At 39.4% G+C, this 21438-nt stretch overlaps 1 protein-coding gene across 2 annotated transcripts in view; it reads right to left on the minus strand.

Annotated features, from left to right (window-relative positions):
• Window positions 1–1073: 1073 nt before the first annotated feature.
• ERCC6L2 (ERCC excision repair 6 like 2) overlaps window positions 1074–21438 on the minus strand; it is a 106176-nt gene continuing 85811 nt past the window's right edge. The window contains exon 18 of one of the 2 annotated variants that reach the window (XM_058826655.1): window positions 1074–1410. In XM_058826655.1, the coding sequence (XP_058682638.1) occupies window positions 1378–1410 (33 nt within the window). In that variant the 3' untranslated portion in view covers window positions 1074–1377. Of the gene's footprint in view, window positions 1411–5796; window positions 5914–21438 lie in introns of those variants that run through there. The other variant, XM_058826654.1, reaches the window with a different exon arrangement.

Genomic DNA, 21438 nt, shown 5'->3' on the forward strand with positions numbered 1-21438 from the left:
GCAGAAACTGGAAAAGGCACCTTTGTGATATGTTCATTCTCAGTGCTGGCACACCCTGTGATTTGTAATTTCTGAGCTGTGTATTTTCAGCGCCATGCACTAGATTAGCATCTGCCTGTTTGCAACAGTGTTACTCCTGATTCTGGATATGTCATGAACCAAGTGAAGGAAGGGTAAGAGGTGGCAGTCCTACCTGTAAAATCAGGAATCCATACAAGACTGTCCTTTGTAGCCTTGAGGCTCCATAGCTTCTGTTACACCTTCACTTTCCTGAAATGCTTCATTCTAGGAGGAATGCACCACTTGGTGTTTGAGGGACAACTCTACCTTTTCCCTCCTAGGCTTGTGGACAGGTCAGGTTTTTTGTCAAAATTTAACCATTTTACAATTGTTACCCTTTTTTTGAGACTGATCTGTGCTATACCAGAAAACTGGTTTGAACATCATGACACAAACCTGAGACAGGTTTACACCAGCTAGCTCTGATAGTGCTGACAGTGTAACACCATCAGGACCATGTTCAGCAATGATTTACTGCAGTGGAAAACTCATGTGACCTGAGAAAAGGACCAGATTCTTGACTGCATTTCCATAGCTTGACATGGAGCAATGTAAACATGCTTCTGCAGATTCTGGATCTGCAAAAGCATCAAATTTGAGGTATGTTGTGAATATTTGTAAAAATAATGGGCAATTGAATGACATTTTTAAAGGTTCCTCAATAGAGGGGCAAATCTGGGGCAAGAGTAGGTGTTCAAAATGGTGAGGAGGAACATTCATTCTGAGTGTAATTCTCCCTACATACTGACAAATCTTTGATTAGCACATTGTTCCACTGGGCTAGTTGATATTTTTCACTGCAATAAAAATGTCTTTTGTATATATGATATTTTCCCTTTTTTTTCTTTCAAGAGGAATCAAACATCACTTGATAAATGTAGATACTACTCAGCTGAGAAATTAAACACTGCTGATGCTGAGACTGGAAAAGAAATGAATGACAAATAAACTCATGAGAAGAACATTTATTAATATAAATTCCAACATTCCTTATCCATCTCATATCTTGAAGAGGATAAAAAGCTAGTTACAAGAAAGGACTACAAACATACTTAAGTCCACGGGGGGGATTTCTTCTTCCTTGTTCTCCATTTCATATGCATCTCATAAAAGCTGCAAGGTAATCTAGTCCTTTCTTCTGTTAAGTTTATGGAAAATTCCAGAGGGCATAGCAGAAGAAGGTTTAGCTGATTGAAAGCTGAATACTGTAGTGTTCAGAGCAGCTAGAAATGTTCACTGGCAACAATCATGAACATTCATTTACTAGCACTTCAACAATTCAGTTTTTCAGATTCATCTTCCTTTTGGATCTTTTCTTTATTTCCAAAGGATGTCTTCATAAAAAAATGTCTGTGTCAGGAAGAACAAAATGACATCTTAACATTTTTTATGTAAAATTGTGTTTGGGATAATAAAATATTCTGGCATTACTTAAAACATTTTTAGTATGAACAATTAAAAAGAAAAAACAGGTGTGTCTCTACTATTTATATGTACCTATTATCTTCCTTCCCACCCGCCATTGTATAATTTCCAGACACAATGTAAGAAAATGTCTGTTCTGTGCAAGCCCTTGTGCAGCTGTAATCTCTGTTTGGCAGGATCTGTTGCCAACCCAGGTGTACACCCCAAAACTGTAAAAATTATGTAAAATTATGTAATTTAATACATAATTAATTTTAATTGTAAAAATTATGCAAAAATTATGTAAAAATTATTTTAAAAATATGGATAGGAGCAAGTGAATCTCTCATAGCCATGCCTTCAGAGAAGGGCCAAGGCATCTGGTCTGATGTGGATTATTGGGCCACTACCCAAATTCACAGCTTGATCGTTTGCTGAAACACTGTTTCATAACACATTAACCCCTCATTCTGTAGTTTCTAGAGAAAACACAAAGAAATTTGGCATTTCAGTGTCTAGACCCACCATTTATTTCCATGCTGACAAATACCAAATCTTTTCTTTAATTGTACTGTTACACCAAACCTGCAATATTGAAAACACACAGTAGAAAATTACGTTGAAGAAAAAAATTTAAATATAGGTTAGAATTTGACCGTCACTTGGGAAGGATATAAGGAACTAAATAACTCTAAATTTTCCTTTCTCAAAAAAGTGTGAACTCACAGTTATTTTGAGCTACATACTGAGCATATGTTAAAACATCTCTATGGGACTAATTGAATCATTATTTAAACATCAATGGAAATGGGAACTGTAAATCCAACCCAAAACTCCATTTTAGTTTGTGCACAAATGATGCAAGCTTTAGCATAACTTGAATGACAGTTTTTTGCTTTATATGTTGCTGTATTCGGACCATATGTAGGGAGCCTATTGCATCCTAAATATAAACCCTATAGACAAGGGTTTGACAAGAGGAAGGAATGTGCCAATAGGCATGAGAAGACTAATCACTGTCAGGAGGACCAGGAAAAGTTTACAGAACCAGACTCCTCTACTTTTTCCCATAATAAATTGAGTCAGTCTCCCAGGCTGCCATCCCCTTCTTCCATTTTTCTCCATGGGAAATTGTCTCTGGGAAAAAGGAATTTTCTACACGTAAATTAAAAAAGCCACCAAGAAAACAATTTCACTCTTAGCCATCACTGACAGGCAGTTGCTTTTCTGAGGGCAGTTCATGCAGCATTTGTAGGTGATGTTTGCATGCTGGTGTTGCCAAACCATCTGCATTTTGATACAGGCAGCTTGTGAATGTCAAGCTAATTAGCCAAGGCTAATGTCTGGTTTCCTGTAGAGAGCTTTTGTGGAGTAATTGCTGTCCTCGAGGTCAAACCGGTATAATTACAGGTCCTTAATTAATGGAGATAAACAGCCTTTGAATCCTTGCAGTGAGTCAGCCAATCACTCTAATGGACTTTTATCTTAACCTACAACAATATAGTGTATTATGACAGGTGATGGAAACACATTTATTTGTATGGGATCTAAACAGTAAGAGTTTTCACTAAAGCCATAAAAGTTATTAACATCTATTAAAGTCTCTGCCTAGGCTTAAGAACAAATTCATTGTTACATGCTTCTCAGGGCAGACATTAATTTCTAAATAAAGCAGAAGGCAGGTGTTTCCACAGAGGTAAATGCACATGAGAAAGAAGAGCAAGAAGAAAGTATTCTCACTGTAATTTCTCACTCTCTGATCAAAGATCAAATTGTTCTTTAAAGCATAGTATTGAGGCCATTTAAAAATAACAACCTCCCAAGCAGCCTTGTTTCTCCTGCTTAAGTGTTTTCCTTCCTCTGTGTCCCCTTTGCTCTCACACCTCTCCTTGAGGCTCAGATATTTTGATCTACTATGGGAACATTGGCAAATGTTTCTCCACCGAACTTCATTATTTCTAAGGTCAATTCTCTGTAGGATTTCCTCCTCAGAAACTGTTGTTTGTTTTATTCCCTTTCCTCATGAACTGTGGTGAATGTCTAAAATAATACCCCACTTTATGAAAAATAACCCCCCTACTTCTAGTATATTGAGGGTCTACTCTGATGAAGAAAATTAAATGGAGTGTGGAAGGAAATTAATGGAGGCTTCACCCCTATCATCTTCTGTAGACTTCTCCTTAGCTTTGGAGTGCATAACAAGTTTAGGTACCATGTTTCCCTGATTTAAGCAATCACTGTAGTATTACACTACTAGAAACACATGTAAGTTTAGTTTCGTTTTCTGCAGCAGATCAAACCTAATATTTGGAAACAACTTTCAGAGCACTCCAATCTGGCAGTCAAATTGTCAACACCTAAGAAAAGAATATCCATAGTGCTGCTATCACTTGATTTTTTTTATAACTAATCAATTGAATTTGCATATTCCTGTTTGGGGATTTTAGGGACAGGGAGTGATTTTTCTTATTTTGTTTTGATTCAGTTATTTTGTTAGATAGAGCTTTAAGTTAAATTAACAAGCACTTAAAATACAGCATGATGAACTCTAGAATGGTAACTCATGACCAAACAATATTCAGTGTCAGAAAGCATTATGTTTCACATAAGGAAGTAGTTTGTCAGGAAATTAGTAGTCATGTATGTAAAGTGAAACAGCTCTTCAGTTTTATTAATTTTGCATGTATTGCACACACTGTGGGTCTGCTCTTCTTGGTTTTTGTGACCCTTGACTCACACTGGGTGCATGTAGTGCTAACATTGTGCCACCTACCCCAGGTAATGACAGCAAGAAGGACTAGTAAGGGTTAAACAAACCCTTATTAACCAAGTGCCCACACATTTACTTCCCTTTTTCCAAACTCAGAACAAAATTCTGACTTTTTCTCTACACATCTGTAGATGTATATGTGTGCGTGTGTGTTATATAAAATACTTTTCTTGTTCAATTTCTGACACTGGAATGTCTGTTCATAAAGACCTATGGAAAGGCCAACTCAAAGGTCTCAATCAATCAACCAATCAAGCAAGCAATATAACTACTCTTTACCATGCTGGCACCAAAGGTTCTCTCCATGAAGACTCAGGAAGGTTAAGGGGTATGTGAAGCAATACTGGAAGATATTCTTGAAGCACTGAGCTGTTTTGGGTGTGATTGTGTCTGTCTAACTACAGTCAGGTAAGGCTTATAATGTAGATAACTAGGAGCTAGTCACTTCAGTCTTTTTACAGCCAATAGCCAACAAGTCAATAGCCTAGTATTACCTGCAGAGGGCTGATTTACCTCCCTTATCTGAAAAAGAACTGCAGAGACAGAGAACAGACAGAGACTGTTGACACAGATGGGGAACCCCTACCCCACCTGTGCTTGCAACAACAAAGCATCTTCTACAATGGCTTTCCATAGCTTCTGTATTCTGTGAGATACTGGGAACTTCTCTGCACTTACTCTTTGGCAGTGCTTCTCATTGCAGTACTCTGGCAGAGTTATGCAGTCTCATGCTGGGGACATATTACATCCACATTACTTTGAAGCTGCCTAAAGTTGCCAGCACAGGCTCTGAGTCTTTCTAAATGTGCATTGTTCTACAGCAGCCATTCTGTTCCAGCCTTTCACGAGCTATGTAATGTGGTGACTCCTCTGCTCTCTTTCCCCTTCCCACCCTGTGTAAGCTTTCAATCACTGACAATATGTTTACAACAAAAGTATCCAGGAAATTAAAACCAGAGTGAAATCCTCAAGGCCAGTATTCAGAACCCAGTTGTAAATGAAATGTCTAGTTGCTTTTATAGTATTTAAGTGGTGTAATGGTAAACAAAATTTCTCATTTAAAGGGTGATTCATATGCCAGGGCACACTGGAAAGCACATGCAAATTTGAGTGCACACTGACCCAATCTGAGTAGGATACAAAGTGCTAAAATGCAGTCTTAGACATGTGCAGGAGTTTGGGCCCCAGAGACAAGTTAGTTGGGACTTTTAAAGGGGCAGAGATCTGAGGCAGTTGGTAAAGAGAGAAAACAACACAGCAGCATCAGTGACAGCAAGAAATGGACTTGATTATAGAGACCTGCCAAGAGGAGGTCTTGCCATTTTGTACATGACAAATCTGATGCATTCATGGCAGAAAGCTTCTCATGTCCTTCAGTGACAGGGAATGAAGCACTGACCATAGTTAGTGCAATTGTAAAAGCAAAATTAATTCCAGCATTTTCCAGTTTGAAGACAAATTTCAGGCTCATTTCATCCAGAAGCAGCCACAAAGCTCATACAGTGATGGAATAGAGTCTTTGATTCCTACCCATTTGCATGCTGGCAAAACCAAGAGCCTCATCAATTGTATAGACACATGAATATTACTCAGTTTTGAGGGTGTCATCTTTTAACCTGTGTATACCAATCCAAAGAAAAATGTGTATCTCTGGTTCTCTGGAGAGCCCTGGGAAAACACTGAAAAAGTAGATCCATGTGATGGGTAGGTAACACTCCAATGACTTACTGTAATTACTAAGTATTATTATAATATTGATAGTTACAGCAGCACATTGGCAGAGGGATGAGTTGGAATTGATTCCTTACATCTTCTCCCGCTTTTACATCACTGGGAACCTAACACATTCTCTCATTGTCACTTCACACATCCCAGTCTCCCAAAGGCATAGGAAGACATTTCCCTCTCCTGGAATTTTTGTGGAAGGTGTTCTATGTGCAAAGTATTATTTATAAAAGAAAGAAAGGTGGTGATTCACTTTCTGGAAGCCAAAGTCCTTTTGTTTGACATTGAAACATTGCCAGGGCAAGGCATTTATAGACTGACACTCTTAGTCACAACTCACAGTAGAAGAAAACACTAGAAAAATGTTTCCCTAGTCTGTGGTTATTAAAACTGAGGGTTCCATTTAATAGATGTGTATATTTATTTGACCTTCCTGTTTAAACAGTGCATTTGAAATTGTCAAATTGAGTCACATTTGTATTTAGCTTTGCAATGTATTAAATACTTTTTTTGTACCAACAATACAAAAAATACATATATATATAATATATATATATATATATATATATATAAACATATGTATATCACATACATATATATCAACCTATCATATCTCAAGCAATACATATAAGGATATAAAACTTCTTCTCTCCAGACTGGGATTCTTTAAAGGCATTTGAATTTAGGGTTTTTTGCTTCTCAGTGAAAAGGCAGTTTTATCACAAGCCTCTTCATGCTGATAAGCTGGTCTTTGAAGATGTTTTGAGTAACCAGGACACTTTTCTGGATACCAGACTAAAATTTTACTTTGAATATATGGTGAGGGTTTGGAGGTTTGAGGAGAGTGGTGGTGCATTTTTGGGCTTGGGGATTTTTTCTGTTTGGTGGGTTGATTTTTGTTGTTATTGTTGGGGTTTTTTTAATTTGCTTGGTTTTTGTTGTTGTTTGTTTGTTTGTTTGTTTGTTTCTCTATTTTTAATTGGTTTTGTCATTTTTTGAAGCCACAGACTGAAAACATACTTTCACAATTTTTGTTGAGACATACATTTGTCAGCTGGAGAATCAACTTTTTAAACTGAATGCTCAGTGCCTAATCAACTGTAAGATTTTCAGTATTTTTCAAGAACACCTCTATGTTCTGAGACAATTTGCTTCACTCAAAGGTAGTGAGTTGTGACAATTTTACTTGTTATCTTCCCAGAGTTAGTATTTATTTGGGGAGCTAGCATTTAATTTGTGTTCAGTCACACCTGCCAGAATGACCCTCTGAAACTCACACCACCCCAGAACAGTGTGTTTGAAAGCCTTCCCGAGTTTGGCCAAGGACTCCATCAATCATGGGAATGACAGTGTGTTTGGATAAGAGAGCTGTCAGGCTTGCTTAGCCCCTCTGGTACTCCCTTCCCTTCTCTCATCTTAAACCAAAGTCTTTGAAAATGCACCAGCTGTTACTGGGGAGAGGGACCTGAAAAGCATTCTCCAACTGTTGTTTTGAGAATGGGCTAGAGATTGGAACAGCACCATCAATAACAAAACACATGGAACATAGCCCTGTTTCATAATCAAAAGAGAGGAAAAGAAGCCAGCTATTGAGAATGCCGCAATTAAAAACAAAAGCTGAAACAATAGCTTTGGGCATATGTGACGTTGTCAGTGAACACCCTCCTTTTCCACCAGTCCACATGGAGTGGGACAGCAATGAAAGGTCTCAAATCAGAGACAGTGCTGAGCAAAAGGTGCTGCTCCAGCTGGGATAGTCCTGGTCTGCCTCCAGTGGGCAGGCTGGAGCAAGGACGGGAGGGAGGAGCAGTGTTGACACAGAGCTCATACCATAGCATTTTCACAGTAGCTTGCCATAGGGAAGTGCAAGACAGCTTCCAAGAAATATCTTGCTTCTGGGTGGGCCAGCCTAACACCACACATAAGTTTATTGCATAGGGCTGCAAAGTTCAAAGGACTCTCTGGGAAAGGGGAACTGTGGCTCACAGCGCTGAGCCCAATCTGCTACACCACACATGGCTAAAGTACACACTATCAGTAATCAAGGGAAGGACCTCCCTGAAGCACAAATGGCAGTGGGGGTACCCTTCTATAAATATCCTGAGAAATAGCAGAGTTTCCCTTTCCAGTTGCCTGAGTGACTCCACCTCCTTTGATAGCTTGCAAATGTTCCCTAGGTTTTAGTAGTTACCACCGTTGCGTGTGTTGTAGATCAAAAGCAAGAGCATGGGAAAAGGCAGCTAAACACAATAGGCATGGGTTGAATTGCACACAGTAGGAACTGTTTTAGAGCTGTGGTTCTGTCCCTTCCCTTTTTTCCATCCTTCTAATCCCTTTCCTCTTTGGTTACATTCTGATTTCCTATACTCAGAGACACCTAATGCCAGATATAGTTCTCAGCCCTGAGGAATTAAAACCATACCCACAAACTGGTAAAGGATGGATCCTGCCTGGTCCTTTTTTCCTGCTGCAAACAGCAGAGAAGGAGAATCCAAAAAGAGCCTCCAAGCCAACTCAATACCAGCCAAAAACCACGTTGGCTTCCAAGCAATCTTTGTAGGTCTGCATATTCTGTCCTGAGGTCTGGGTTTGGTTGATGATGATCACAGTCCATATGAGAATTTGCCCTGATACCTATCCATTAATCATTAGAAAATATGATGTAGACTTCACAGAACTCTGTATACTCAGATCTATTTAAAATTACGCAAAGCACCAATAAAGCATGAAAAATACACACTTGGATTCCTAAGAAGAATAATCAACTACATGAATTTCCCCTGGAAAATAGCATTTTTGTTCCATAATATAAAAAGAGGTAGGAAAATTCAGTAACTGTATTGCATGTACATCATCAAATTTAAATTACAGCTCACATGTTGGAGATCAGAAGAATAGAAAGAAAAATTCCTACTTTTTCATGTGCCTGGAAATAGATCAGCTGATGGATAAAACTTATAAATAGGTGTGGGAACTGGCCTGTTGTATACAATACAGTATGAATACTGGCAATTCCTTATTACTGAGACCACCTGGAATTTAACATGAAAGAAACACTACTAGAAGTAGTGCTCGAGCCTTACACTTTCCTAAGAGCTGCCATTTTTCCGATTGAAAAAGGGACCCACTTCTTGCTGCAAGTGGCATTAGTCACCTCTGATGAGGATTTGAACCTTCTTAAAGCCTTGTGATGACTATGAGAAAAGCTTTCATTTTGGGAAAGGTCAGTTATTTCCTCCAGGTTTAAAAAAAGTACCATACAGCACTGCATGTCATGTAGTTCATCCAGTTAATTTTTAATGGTTTGAAGGACGGACTCAATTTGATATCACACTGCATTTCTGTCAGGAAAAAAGGAAGGAGAACACATCTCCATCAAAAGGCCCTCTAAAATGCAACAGAGGCTTTTCTGCATTACCCTGCAGTAATAGAGGATTATATTCCTGTTACAAATTAGGAAGAGGCAGCAGTCTTACGAAAAGCTATTATTGCTTTCCTTACAATCATATCACATTACTACAGAACCAAAGCCATACCCAGCATAGCAAATAATTTCTGTCATGATGATTAGGTGAAAAAGTTGGGTGAGTTCTCAGAGCAGGAACTCCTCCTCAAGTTTGGAGAACATGTGGAACCTACATGTGTCTCTTCTTCTGAACAGAGCAAAAATGCAAGCAAAATATCCTGAAGAAAATACTTCTGAAATTTTGGAGACAAGCAGCAAACAGTCACAAGCAGAACAGCTAGCAAGTGAAATTTTCAGTATTAGTGACAAAACCAGTCCTCTCATGCCTTTTGCCTACCATGCTGATGTGAAATCTTATAAGAGCAGAAAAGGGGATTTCAGGCTGACCGTGAGCCTATTGAACCTCTGAACCCAAGCTCCAATTTTGCCTAAAATATAGTCCTGTACCTACTCCAAGTCTGTCTATTTGGTGCCCATGTCTTCCACATGATATGCACGTGTGGTGGACCATTAGGCAGACACAGTGATAAAAACAGACATGTTAAATATCCCTTTCATTTGGTACATCCCACTGAACAATCACAGAGACACATTAAAATTATTACAGGAATATTATATGCCTTTACAAAAAATGTTACTTACCAAAATTGTAAGTTAAATACTTTTTGTTGTTGTTCTTTGAGGAATATTTCTAACAAAGCCAAAGCTTTTTATCATATCTACACACTTCCTTTCACATTTAGCAGAAAAAAATAAGTGGCAAATGCCAGAGACCTCTTCCTAGGAAAACAATTCACTTTGGCAGTTTTTACCCCAGCCTATAAAATTTGATGCACAATTAAAGACTCTAACCATCACCATACTTTATCTATGCCAGAATTATCTATGCTAATACTGTAATTTAATCAGGGTTATATGGTTGGCAAAAGGTAATTTTTCAAATACATTCAGGAAACAGCTTTGACAATATGAACACTAACTGCCCAAGTGTTTCCTTTACCTAGTTCACAAAAACTGCTGGCTAATGGTAAATTCATCATGAGACTTTTATACCTGCCCTGCAAGAATGTGATTCTCCTCATAATAGAGTACACCTTATACACACATTTCACTCATGTCTCCAATATATGAATTCTTTATTCTCCATTATAGAAATTAACAAAACTTTTAGGGAAGCTTCTCTGTGTAAACAAAAAGTAGGACCCACTGAATAGAACTGCAGTAGAGATAAAAAAAATATCTTTAAATACTGAGCAATGCTTAAAATTTGCAATTTATTTAGGCTTGTTGAACTTGATGGAAGACTCTCAAAATCAGGTGATGTATAAATGTTTGTTGGATCAGAAACTTACACTTAGTACTTAAAATAACAAGTCTCCAAAGCTTCTCAGGCTTTGGTTGCACTTGTACTTTTCAAATAAATTTGACCAGGGTTATTACTGTTGTATTTTTACTTGACCCATGGCCTTTGAAATAAATACGGTAAAGGAATTGAAATTCTATAATCATTTCCCCCTGCTTTTATGTCACTTCAATACTTAAAAAGATAGAGTTGATAAAAACATCAAGACCTTCTAAGGTTTCTTGCAGACATATTTTACAGGTTTGATCATCATGTGTTTTTCAGGTACAGTTACTCTTTCCCTCAATGACTGTGATGTTATCTTCATTCTGTTGTGGACTCTTATCTCTGAGGGACAAGATATCAGTTGATCTCCTTGCAGGAATTACATGCTCTGCCTTTCAATTAAGTGAACCTGATTATGACTTCTACCTCGTGAATGACCTTCTAACATGGAAACAGCATATGGGAAGCAAACAGAACAGAAAGATTTTTCTTCAATTAATGCTAATAAAAGAAAAACACTAAAATTAACTTCCTGTAACTCAAGTCAACCTCCCTTAAGTCTAACTTTATCATCTAGCATGCCTTCTTTTGAAGAAGTTGCACTACTTAGAAAGATGTAATTTACCTTTGAACAAAAGTATAAATTTATAGAGAAGATATTAACTAAGAAACAAAGTCTAGGTCAAGATGAATCAAACTGCAGAAAACCTTCTTGATAGGTGTTTGGGTATAGGTGCTCTGTTATGATGGTACTACTTGAACCTCAGTGTGGATTTCATCAGTGTGAGAAAAAGAAAAATGAGCTACCTGGCAAACTTACTATTTTAAAAATTATTTTCACTTCTGCAATTTATGATATGTTTAGATATTCAAAATGAATATATTCTGGTTTATTTTGCCTATGAAACTCTTCTATCTGTTAAAAGAGTGTCATTTTCTTCAAACTAACAGGAGCACTCCAGAACTGCAATGAGCATTCTGGTTAAAGTGTATTAACACTGGCATTTCAAATGGATAGTAAAGAAGACAGCAGAGGAAGATACAGGACACAAGAGTCACATATGGAGTCCAGATATTTCTGGGACAAATGCAGAGGGAATAACACAGGTTCATTGTGTCATGTAGGGATCAGGTCACTCCCTTTGTCCGTATGCCACCTCAGTCTTTTTCCATGTCTCCCTAATGCCTTCCATTTATTGTGTTGTTCACTAGATGACAGTAATTTAACACATTTATATTTTAGTAAAATAAAGAAAATATTATTAAGCAAAGAGGTGTAAGGTCCTTTGCTTCCTATGGTCTACAAAAATAATGTCTCTTTCTAGAGCCAGTCCAAGCACCTGGCTCAGCAAAGGGAGCAACTTTTGGGAATTGCCTGGTCTGTGATAGCCTGTCCTTTAGCAGTGTATTATGATTTTAAAAAATCTGTGTTTTTCCATTAAAAGAGGAATGGTGCCTTTTTATCACTTTGATGAGTGTAAGAGACATTTGTCTCTCTTGCAGTCTCTCAGGATCCCTGGGAAATACCCAGATGAGGAATGTTAAATAAGCAGTAATTATTCTTGCTATGACAGCCATACAACTGCAGTGTTAGTAGCTGTAAATGTCTTCCTTGAAACTCCTTTTCAGTAGGGTGCTCATTTAAAATCTTTACTCTTGTCATAGCATTTTAAAATGCATATAGATTTCACCCTTGATACATCACCTGCAACAGGCTATCATGCATATGATAACTCCAGACACAGGGTGTTTTTTCTATCTTTTCATGTATGTGTTCCCAAATACACAACCCGCTGTAGTAGAGCTTAGTAGTTCTGAGTCATCAAAAAGCAACTTCTGAAAATAAAGAAAACCAGCCTCAAACATGTCCACATGAACTTAGTTTAATTTGTATCATCGATGGTAGTTGTTGGGGTTTTATTATGATTGTTGTTGTTGCTGCTATTATCATCATCATCATCATCACCATTGTGGTCACGGTTAGTATATTCTGACAATGATGAGACACACGGTTTTTCTGCGTGCCATCTAGAGCATTGTTGCAGCCTGTCCCCCTGGGCTGTAATTATCTGAGACTTGAGAAACAAACAGCCTGAGATTGCTCAGCACATAGTCTTTCATGAAATAAGACTACACAGTTGTGCTTGGGAGGTGATTATCCACTTCATCCTTTTCTTCCTTTCTACATAACTTTAGGATAATTTCCTGACAGAGGTCCTGGTTTTCTTTATAATAAGTCATAAGTTGCTTGTTTGACTGCATGCTAAAATTAAATGTGTCTTTGTACTTGGGGCAAGAGCTGGGTATGTTCTCTAGGTCAAATTACAGTTTGAAAAATTACGTCCTACTTTCTGAAATGTCAGCCATACATTCAGCTGGATGTTAGTACTTATCACTTTTCAGCTTAAAATGTAGCAATATTGTGAGTTTTTAAGCAGCTGCTGCTCTCCACTCACCCTCCCCTCCAGGTGGCTGCACTTCACTGATGGGTAAAGTGATTTTTGTTTAGAGAAAAAGCAGCTTTTATAGTTTGTAAATGGTTTTAGGGTCCCTTGGGAGGAAAAGCATGGTGCAGGAATGTAAGCTATTCTGATTCTTGTTAGGAGAAGGGTACAAAACCCCGTGGGAATTAGACCAAAACAAAACTGTAAAAATCTCCAGGTGTGCAGTCTCACAGAGTAGGAACACTGGGCCAACAAAATGATCAGTTGTGGATTTAACTGAAAGCTCTGAAGAAAAGGAAAAAAGTTGTTAACAACACTTGCATCAGGGAGGGGGAATGCCAGAGAAAATGGTCGATAAATAAAAGGTCCCTCTCTCAAATGTGTTTACAAAATCAGGAAACTTGTATGAAGTGCTGATGCTATGACAAGAAACAATCCCACTTCACTGTCAGAAGTCAGTTTTCTGTGAGCTCAAGTGGACACACTGTGCGTCTGACCCAGAACGGAGCCATTAAATTGTGATCCACAGGGATTTGTTGTGCTGAAGATGTGAATCGACGTCTAATTAGCTATGCATGCAAACACAGACAGCCCCCATGGCTTCTGGCGTTACAGCCCAAGCTTTAAACTCAGCCCAGCAGTACTGGTGAGCTTTAAATCCTGTCAGCAGCACTCTGAAGTGTCTCTCTGAGATACAGCCAAAATGCACGCAGTGCACAGAGAACATTAACAAGCAGGAACTAGACTGTCCCTTTAGTACAAAATGTTTTCTTCAACTGAAAAGGAAAAAAAAGTAGTAAAAAAAAAAGTGATCTGAAATTTGAATAAACTTGTTAGATTTTAATCTGTGAGCTTATGTAATTTTTCCCATGCTTTCCTTAGAGAGAAGAGTTCCACAATTAAAATTAAAAAAAGTTTCGTTTTCTTGTGAAAATACTGACATTGCCAACACAGCCCATAATCCACCCACACGCCCCCTCTGGCTGCCCTGCGGCTGGCGGGACCCGCATTGCTGCGGCCGGGGCCGGGCAGCACCCCGGGGACAGCGGGACACTCACTGCACGGAGACACACCAGACTGCTGTCTGCTGCCCCAGGGTGGGAACAGCACAGCCTGAAGCCCTGCCTTGCCACCCCAAGGCCCACGGAGTGGATCACCTTTTCCGTGTCTTCAGCGGGGTCGCAACGCAGAGATGGTGAGCGGGTCAGTTTTAATAGGGAAACTTACTGGAGGGATTTGGAAAGGATTTAAATTACTGCTGTACAGCTACCAGGGGATTTTCAAGACTGAATGCACACGGGGTTTTTTTTCTGATACTCTTGTCCCCGTCTGCTGGAAGGGCAGTGGCACGCTGTCCCTTAAAGGCATCTGACTCAAGCCTATATGGAAATTAGCTCTGGTTACTGCTCCAAGCTGCGGGTTTCTATCCCTGCAGCTGAGATGAGTCTGGATCATCTAACCTGCTTCTCAGCTGCCATCATTGGCAGCCCAGCTGCTGGTGTTCACTGCAATAAGCTCTTTAATGGGGTTAGCAGGGATGCAGTGGGATGTGAACCACAGTGGCTCACACAGCTCACTCTGCTCCCCTGCAGCAGGAATCACAGCAGGCAGGTGAGACATGTCCTGCCACTACAAAATCAGGCAAGGGAGTGTTACCAGGGCACAGCAGGGATTGGCAGGGCAAAGCCTGTCTCAAAGCCAGTCATGATCAGTGTAATAACACTCATGAGCAACTCAAACCAGAGATGTAAATGCAAAAAAGAGAACTGATGAGATCAATCCCACCATCATGACAGGGCTTCACATGTGTGACTGAACGTGTCTTCAAGGCAACTTTTAGGCAGCTCAGTGGAGTTGAAAGCAATCATTTGAGAGTAGTTTAGGGGACAAGTGCAGCTAAGCAAGAAATTTGGAAAATTTACAAGGAGACATGTAAATGCATGGTTGGAAGAGCCAATGCTGCTCATCACGATGTATGACATTCAGAAGTATTAGATATTTAGAAGAAAAACCTGTACAAGGGCAGGTTAAGGGTGGGAAAAGAAAGAAGTTAATTACCTGCTTTGATTTAGTCCTAGCAAAGCTTCTGTCAGGCTGCAGTCTTTACGTTTTGTTACTGCTCCCTGTAGCCTTCTGGGTCCCACACCAGCCATATGCTGCTGCAGTATGCCCTTGTGTTGAGATAATATTAACCCATGCCTTAAAGGTCCCTTGTGTCAGAGGATGCATGAAAGAAGTAAACAAAAGTTAAACAACCTTCCCATCTGCAGGGGATTTCCACATCACATAGGTTCCTGGGCAAGCTCTTGAAAAAGTCTGGCACTATTTGAACAGTAGCAGCAGTACCCTGACTTTGTCCTCGGCAGATGCCCTCAGAATTCAGACTGAAGAAAAACCAACTGGGACAGAAAAAACAAAAAAAAAAGAAAAAAAAAAGTTGTCAAGTGGTAGTTTAGCAAAATTTGTTCTTGGCAGCAGTGCTGTTCCTTATGTCCTCTAGAGAGACTGGGTCTGATTTGGTATGAGGAGACAAAGCTAATCAGGATCAGATTAGCTAGGAACTGAGCCTAGGAGGCATTACTCCAGATGAGGGTTCTTTTTCCTACACATAGATCAGCTTTGGGTTGACATTTCATTGGTCCAAGCTGAATATGTTAAACAGTGAAAAGAAGAGAATAATGAGAAATTTTGTACACACAGAACCACTGTCTGAGTTCCTAAAAGCAATTTCAATTTTTTTTTTTTTTTTTTCTTAAGAGACATTTTATCACAAAATACATCTAGTTTTAAAGGAAGAAAAAGTGTTGTGAAAGTACTTGTACTGCAGTAATAGCACAGCCCTCCTCTCTGTGCCCAGGAATTACAGCTCAACTCTTTTAATGCTCAGAGCTCCTTGCAGCATCCTGGGTTCCCTCTGGCATGTGGGACATCACTGGAGAGGAGCTGTCTGGGATGGGGACAAAGCAGAATTGACAGCAAAAGGCTGGTCCATGGAACCAGTACTGTTGCTGGTGGCCAAACACTAGCTAGTGCACGTTTTTTGCCCCTCTCTGCCCAAAATGGTCATATGTCAAACAGTGACACTAAGTATTTCCCCACCATGTGGAAGTCTTGCAGGTGTAAGTGAACAAATTTTTCAGAAGGACCCATGAGGGTACTTACAAAAGCACTGCCAGTCTTATGAAATGTCATGTACCTTCCCAGCCAGTGTAGACTTGCAGGAAGCCAGGGGGGTTGCAGCCCTCCTGCCAACCACTGCTTTATCTGATGCAAATGTTCCTGCTCATAGTCAGGTGGCATGGCCACCTTGTACTCCTCTGCCCCGTGTGGTACCCATGTCCTCTTTGTTTACAGTGGTGTATAAACAGTGAATAATAGTATAGGTAGATTGGTTATAAATTAAGCAAACTGTATGAAAATTGATTTTGGATTGCAGAGGGGGGAAAGTAAGTTATGAGGTGTTACAGTTGCAAACATTTTGGTTTATATGTTACTTCCAAGAAGAAAAATATTATGCTAAATGAAAAAGAGGTGTCAACCAACTGGCTCTCCTGATGCCTGTCCCTTCCTCCAGCAGTAATAGTCCCATCATGCTGTTTTATAAGGCAGTAAGCCAGTCACCAAGTGGAGAAACTACCAGAATAAAGTTCTCCTGGTTTATGCCAGGGAGGGAACCAAATTATGGCCTTGTAAAACAGTGTGATAATGCGCTTATTGTGCAAGTGCTACAAGCTGCTTAAAACACGGTTTTGAAGAAGTTTTTCAAAATTTTCTCAGGAGCTGCTCAGGAGAGAAAGTCTCTGATGCCGAGTCATGTAAAGCAAGCAGGAGACCTCGGAGCAGTGTATGTCTCCTCAGGAAAGGTATTAGTGAGCTGGGACCCAGAGCAATGCTGCATTCCTCATTGAAGGCTGGACCAGGTTCAGGCTGGGGCTTGCTGACATTTCATGTAGGATTTTCAGTCCTTTCTCATCTCTTGGCATAACAGAAAACAGACATTTTACAAGAAAAAAACTGTTATCTCAAATCTAAAAAGATGAACTAGGGTATCAAGAGCAAGGACCTTTTAACTAACTGGTTTTGAGCACTGATGCAAAATGCACCGTCTCGCCTTTTGAAGGCTGCACAGGCCTCCCTGCAACATTAATGCTGAAAGGAAACATTTTCCTGAAGCATCCTAAGATGCAAACAATGATAAAAGCAGATATAAATTCCCTAACCCAGAGATAAGAAAAGGTAGTTTAGCACAAACCTCAAGAGCAGCATCTAAAATTAACTAGGTGGGGGAGCAGAGCAGTGACAGCTCAGAGGACTTCTAATCAAAGCCTTCTTGGAGGAAAAATGAAGTCTCAACCAAAACCACTTCTGCTTGTGACAGAAAATGTTAAATTTTCATTAGAAATAATGTAAATATTTGCCTGACAAACCAAAATGTATGGGTCAACAGGAAGTATTCCTATTTTGGTAATGCTGTTGACAACCTGAGGTCTGAAATGCAGTTGTCTCATGGGACAGGGCTCCCTAACCATGTTCAGTCTCCTGTGACACACTACAGCCAGGAAGATTTTTAGGGCTTACACTGCATCTTGAAAGAAAGAAGGCTGGCATGCAGGAGAGAAAACACAGGCCACAGAGAGAGACCATGTTCAGGAAAGAATTCCCTGCTAGCACTAGCAGGTCAGTAGAAAATGCAGTGTGAGCATGGCAGTTCACCAAACCTCAGGCAGACACCTGCAAATGACACTCAGGAACTCCCTGAAATGCAGCAAACACACATTTCTTCAAAGCCTGGAGCCTGGAGACAAGACAGAATCTCTTTAGTTTGTAAGTTAGCACTAACTTATTTCCTTAATCTTTTAGAGATGTGGCTTACAAAAGAACTAAAACATATGAAAAAACAATCTATCAATCCTTATGTGTGGAATGTACACTTGTATCCATAACTTGTGCCTTTGAAGGCAAGCAAAACCAAAGCAGGATAGCACTGAAGGAGAGAAGAAAGATCTACTTTGTCTAATATTTGTAAATATACCAGAAAAAAAATCTCATTGCCTTTAATTCTAGGCTCTGCTTGTTTGTTGCCTCCAGTAAATTAAATTCCCAGATAAAATTATCAATGGGCATATCTGAGATGTTTTAAAGTACCTTCAGTACATAAGGATTGTGGCAAACCTACAAATAAAACTAACAATACACAAGGAAACCTATTCATTTTAGTAGCATCCATGGATGATGATAGGGAAAGCAAAACTCTGCTGCTTAAAAGCTCAGCAATATTGTTCAAAAATGAAGGCATAAACATGGACTACTCACATTGTCCAAAAAAGGGTAAGAATGAAATAAGAAGCGGGATTTTGTTCAAGGCTTCAGTGTAATTATATATTTTACATCTCTTTCAACACAACACTTTGTTTAAGCATGGGAATGTTCTAGCAGACTTACAACAATATTTCCATACTGTACATTTGTTGTAGCTGCTCATTAAGTCAAATTGCTAGCACATGAAGTCATGTGGAAAAAAAGAGGGATTTAAGACATAACATTTGCAGGATGCAAACATGAGAAGTGAAGATTTTTCCATCAAACTCTGGTTCACAGTCAAAGCAAAATTCCAATGAACATGCAGAGGCAAGCGAAAGGGAAGGAGACTGCTATCAATTTGAATATGATTTTACATTCAATTAGCAAATTACAGCTCCTTCCAGGCTGGTTGTGGTGAATTTATGTGGTGATATTCATACAAAATAAAATAAAAGCATAATAGGTAGCAAAGCTCTAAAAGTTTTTAAAAATAGCAAGCAAAAGGAGCATTACTGCAACCAATTGTAAACCAACTGCAAACAAAGTGCTGTTTTTCTCACACCAACAATAATCCATACAGAGACTCTATATTAAAAGTCTCTGCAAAAAATTGTAAACCACAATGTAATAAAGCAACAACAACAACAAGAAAAAAAGTTGGGGTGTGAAGGAAGTTTTGGGGTGTTTTCCTCTAGATTTGTTCTTAATTTCCTCTAGATTTGTTCTTGTGCTACATTTGCACTGCTACTGCTGGATTTTGAATCTCAGTGTTTCCTTAGAGTTCATTGCACACAGCTGTATTTCACAATTTAACTAGACATGAAACAGAAAGCTGTGATGCTCATTGTCCTCCTTCACCTTAGCAGTTTCCATCTCCCCTCTGCAGGGGAACTGGAGCTCAAGTCCAGTGAGTGGGCACAGAAGGAGGGCAGCATGACCAGTTTATTCATTGTGAGACTGGCAGCTTTTCTGAGAGCAAGTTACTCCCCAGACAGAAATCTGCTCTCTGCAAATGCTATTGCTAATCCGGTGACCAACAAAGCAAACTTTAGCCAGGAAAAGTATCACAGGATTTGAGGAGGGGCAGGAAGAAAGGCGAACTATGGGAACTATATAATTGTGTATGTATATACACATAAGTACATTTTAGAGAGGAAGTGAGACCTGTGTAACAGATGGAGTTAAAACATTGGCAACATAGCCCTGTTGGGGAGCAACAGCTATAGCAACACTAAGAGAAACAAGAACACCCACTCTCCTGCATAAAACCTGCAGGGGTGGTCAGTAGTCAAACATTTCTCCTGTCCATCTCATTTGTGTGACCAAAATACGTAAGAAAGCTGTAAGAAGGCCCTCTCTACTTCCTGGTGCTTATTATTTGTTGTTCAGTACAGCAGAAGGGGCAGGTAAAATAGCTGCAGGAGCAGTAGTTACATGTTAAGGTGAAATAGAGTTTCTGAGAGGTGAGTCCCTATCTCTAGGTATGCTACATTGGCTCACTATGGAACAATGCAGGAGTAAGAAATAGGGCCAGATCGGGGTTAAGTACAGAAAGAAGGCCATGCTACCAAGACAGCAGTTAAAAAGAAACTGGAGACTCCCCATCACATCCACACTCCTGGTCTGCTAAGACAGCAGCTACTGAGATTCCTGAGCCATGCCATCTGGAAAGCTCAAACAAGGCACACAAGAAATAAAGAAATAAAGGACCACCTGCCTTCCTCTGATCCAAGCTGCACCACACAAATTGTCAGCTGCCTACTTTGGGCAGCTTAGCAAGCCCACAGGAATGCTCTAGAACCACTGGTATTTTTAAATCTTTATTCCAGAAAGCATACCTTGGTGTCCTGCCTTCCTCTGTTTCAGTATACCACTTCCTCTTCTATCCCTAGCCTACAAAGTTCAGTTTCCATTTTAGCAACAGTTTCACACCAGATCATGTTTTATCTCAGAAGTTCAATCACATTTTTCTTGCAAAGTAAACAATGTATGCTCTTTTCCTCTACATGATCAGTGGATTTACTGAGAAAAGGGGTGCAGATTATATGATTATGCACATGACAGGCTCTAGACACTTGGATTCAATATTGTATTTTTCATTAGCCTATCAGTGTCAGTCTCAGAAACCCTGGCTGGATGCTCAGGTGTTGTTTTCTTGGTACAAGAAAGCAGACTTGCACACATAAACCAGCCTGGTAAATGTGTGCATTGCTGGGCACACTTCACTGCTGCTCTGAAAGCAGGTTTGTGCTCGGTGACCTTCACCAAGACTGTGCTGCAATTGCCACACCTGTATAATGACTTCTTTGTGAACCACCTTAGTGTCTGCTGTATCATAGGTAGGTATTTTTGATATTACAATCAATTTGTTTTCAGCTGGAATGACTCCATTTTAAACAGCATTTCTTCAGAGCAATGATACATTTGTCATTTTAATCCCTGGAATGTATAAGCACAATGAATTGAAAATTTTAAAAACCCCAAAGAGTAATTTTATTAGCTGCTGAAATACATTAGGATTCCTGGACTTTAAACTAGGAAAAATGATAATAAGCCTTTCCTGAGAGTGGAATTTTTTCCTGACAGATTTTTTTTCTGATGTTAGATTAAATTATCTTTGTACTGCTTTAGCTTTAGTAGTACATAAATAGCTTCTTCTTAGTCTGTCTTTATGTGAGAGGACAATAAACCTCTCTTTTTGATCTAAGTTCTCATTACATGGTGATGGTTAGCCAGATGATGGCTGTTGTCATACAAACTCAAAAAACAGTCCAAGTCTCTTCCCTCTCATTTAAGAAGCCTAACTTTTTATGCTGTTATACCTGGAAGGCCTGCAAGGAGTCACAGAGAGAGAGCGAACTGGGGTTGAAGGAATCCCTGATGACTTTGCCTATGCTTCTTAGTTTTGCCAGCACTCTGT

Source organism: Poecile atricapillus, chromosome Z (genome assembly GCF_030490865.1).
Source record: "Poecile atricapillus isolate bPoeAtr1 chromosome Z, bPoeAtr1.hap1, whole genome shotgun sequence".
Taxonomy (NCBI): domain Eukaryota; kingdom Metazoa; phylum Chordata; class Aves; order Passeriformes; family Paridae; genus Poecile; species Poecile atricapillus.